At 43.3% G+C, this 2,500-nt stretch overlaps 1 protein-coding gene across 1 annotated transcript in view; it reads left to right on the top strand.

Annotated features, from left to right (window-relative positions):
• Positions 1-353: 353 nt before the first annotated feature.
• The window catches only part of smyd1a (SET and MYND domain containing 1a), a 22,522-nt gene continuing 20,375 nt past the window's right edge, over positions 354-2,500 (top strand). Inside the window, exon 1 of the mRNA XM_032539245.1 lies at positions 354-661. Within this exon, the coding sequence (XP_032395136.1) occupies positions 525-661 (137 nt within the window). The 5' untranslated portion in view covers positions 354-524. The remainder of the gene's footprint in view (positions 662-2,500) is intronic.

Raw genomic sequence — 2,500 nt, 5'->3', positions numbered from 1 at the left:
TTTATATGGTGAAAGTATGTCAATGTTGTGTTACAACTTGCTCTGCGACTCCTGAGTGACCAAAAAAGAATCAATAAATGCCGCTATGAAAACTTACCTTCACTGTACTGTGCAAGGAAAAAGATACATCACAGAGGCTGTTATTGAATGTGAGTGGCTCTGTTTCCTGTCATGTGCATCTGACAGAGAGCCACAGCTGCCCCGGACCAAAATATCACAGGAGGAACGAATCCAAACAAGGGGACGGCACCCATTAAGTATCTCTACCTCTACCACGTCCCCCAGCCCCTCTCATTTCCCAATGCTCACCTCCTTTCTCAATCTAGGGAGGTGGTACAACCCCTAGAGGGGGCGAATTTATTTTTGGCTGCTGCAGGGCTCGGGCTACGTAGAGAGGGGGGAAAGTGCTCCTGACAATTTCAAGAGAACCCTGCACTCCTTGTGGCTTGTTTAGTCCCTGATCCCTAAGCCAGTCCCACCCTGAGCAGCTTTCTCCCTACTCTGTGTTTTGTTTAGCCAGTGCAATGACTGTAGGGAACATGGAGAGTGCTGAACTGTTTGATGCTGGGAAGAAAGGTCGAGGCCTAAGGGCCACCAAAGAGCTCAATGCTGGGGAAGTGGTCTTCGCCGAGGCCAGTTTCTCCGCTGTGGTCTTCGACAGGTACGAGGCTCCCGGTTGTTGTAGTTTTTTAGACTACAGCAAACTAAATGGACAGGTAGGAGGACTGGTCTTTTCTCACTGAGCATGGCTTTGCCGATCCAGCTTTACACACTGCAGGTGCGTTGTGGACAGTACGTCAGGCTTCCCTGAACGGTGACCTCATTTCAAGATGCCCATATTCTCATGACATCAGCAATGAGACAGCTGGCTAGGCGTCATGTGAGCTTGAGCTTGACATACTTTTGGATCCAGTTTTCAAGAGCAAGGAGGCTCCAGCGCAAAAGGATAATGACATCTTGCAAGCTTTCAAATTTGTTTCTTAAATAAAAAATGAGGCGATTCCAGTGACCTCAGAGGGTTAAAAATCTCTGCAGTAGTGGAATAGAGACATTACTTTTTCTTCTGTAGATTACAGTCTATTGAGTCTGTATGTGCTTATAGACATTGGTCTTACTTCCATTCTTTATACATTATTCATATGCTACACTTAAAGCTCTTTTTGTGTAGTTTTGAGTCTGGTGACAGTTAGCAGATCCAAAATATATTTTGGTCCATAAACCATGCAATGCTTTATAAGTTAACTGTAGTATTTTAAAACTAAAAGGAGAGCGCAGACTCCGCCAGAGGCCATGCCCTGTCTCACAGTGTTAATCAAAGTGAAATATATTTTTTTGTATCCGCCCCGTGAATCGGTTCCACTCCAATATTGGATATGTTCTTCCTCGACCCATGCTACACTAGGGTGACCAGACGTCCCCGGTCTCCGGGGACAGTGCCCGGTTTTGGTGACCTGTCCCCGGAAATGTCCCCGGTTTCCACTGCGACTGACAGAACCGAAAGTGGAATGAAAGAAAGAAAACACTGACCAAATGGACCCGATCGAGCAGCGCTGCTCAGAGCTCTGAGATGTTTTAGAAAGCCGTGTTTTATGATGCTAAAATCACTGATTATTTACATGGAGTCTGGTGGGTTTAGCCAACGCAATTTCGCGGAATTTTATGTTTTAAAAAAGGATCTTAATCTTTACCAGAAAGGTTGACCTCCTTAGAAATCCTTTCCATAATGTTGTCTGTTGGGGGAGACAGCTCTAGGTCTAGTGTCCCTGTTTTAAGTTTTACAAAAATAAAAACATGACATGTTTTGGAGGTATATTTGCTTCTGAGCTGAAAATGTCCCTGGATTTTCTCTGAGAAATCTGGTCACCTTATGCTACACCCTTTCACCAAGTTTCATTAAAATCTAGTCTTCTTCCAGAAATCATGAGAAACAAACCAAACTGAAAGCATAACCCCCTTGCTGAAGGTAATACATTTGAAGTTAGTGTAAAGATCTGACAACTGGACTGATGTGGTCCCTCTTTGTTTCAGTAAGGACCCTAGCAGCAGATAGATAGATAGATAGATAGATAGATAGATAGATAGATAGATAGACCGATAGATAGATAGACCGATAGATAGACCGATAGATAGATAGACCGATAGATAGATAGACAGACCGATAGATAGATAGACCGATAGATAGATAGACCGATAGATAGATAGATAGACCGATAGATAGATAGACCGATAGATAGACGATAGATAGACCGATAGATAGATAGACCGATAGACCAATAGATAGACCGATAGATAGACGATAGATAGACCGATAGATAGATAGACAGATAGACCGATAGATAGATAGACCGATAGATAGATAGACCGATAGATAGATAGACAGATAGACCGATAGATAGACCGACAGACAGACAGACAGACAGACAGACAGATAGATAGATAGATAGATAGATAGATACTTCATTCATCCCAAAGGGAAATTTTAGGCATCCAGTAGCAAGAC

Source organism: Etheostoma spectabile, chromosome 16, assembly GCF_008692095.1.
Source record: "Etheostoma spectabile isolate EspeVRDwgs_2016 chromosome 16, UIUC_Espe_1.0, whole genome shotgun sequence".
Lineage (NCBI taxonomy): Eukaryota > Metazoa > Chordata > Actinopteri > Perciformes > Percidae > Etheostoma > Etheostoma spectabile.
This window is presented reverse-complemented; position numbering and strand designations above follow the sequence as displayed.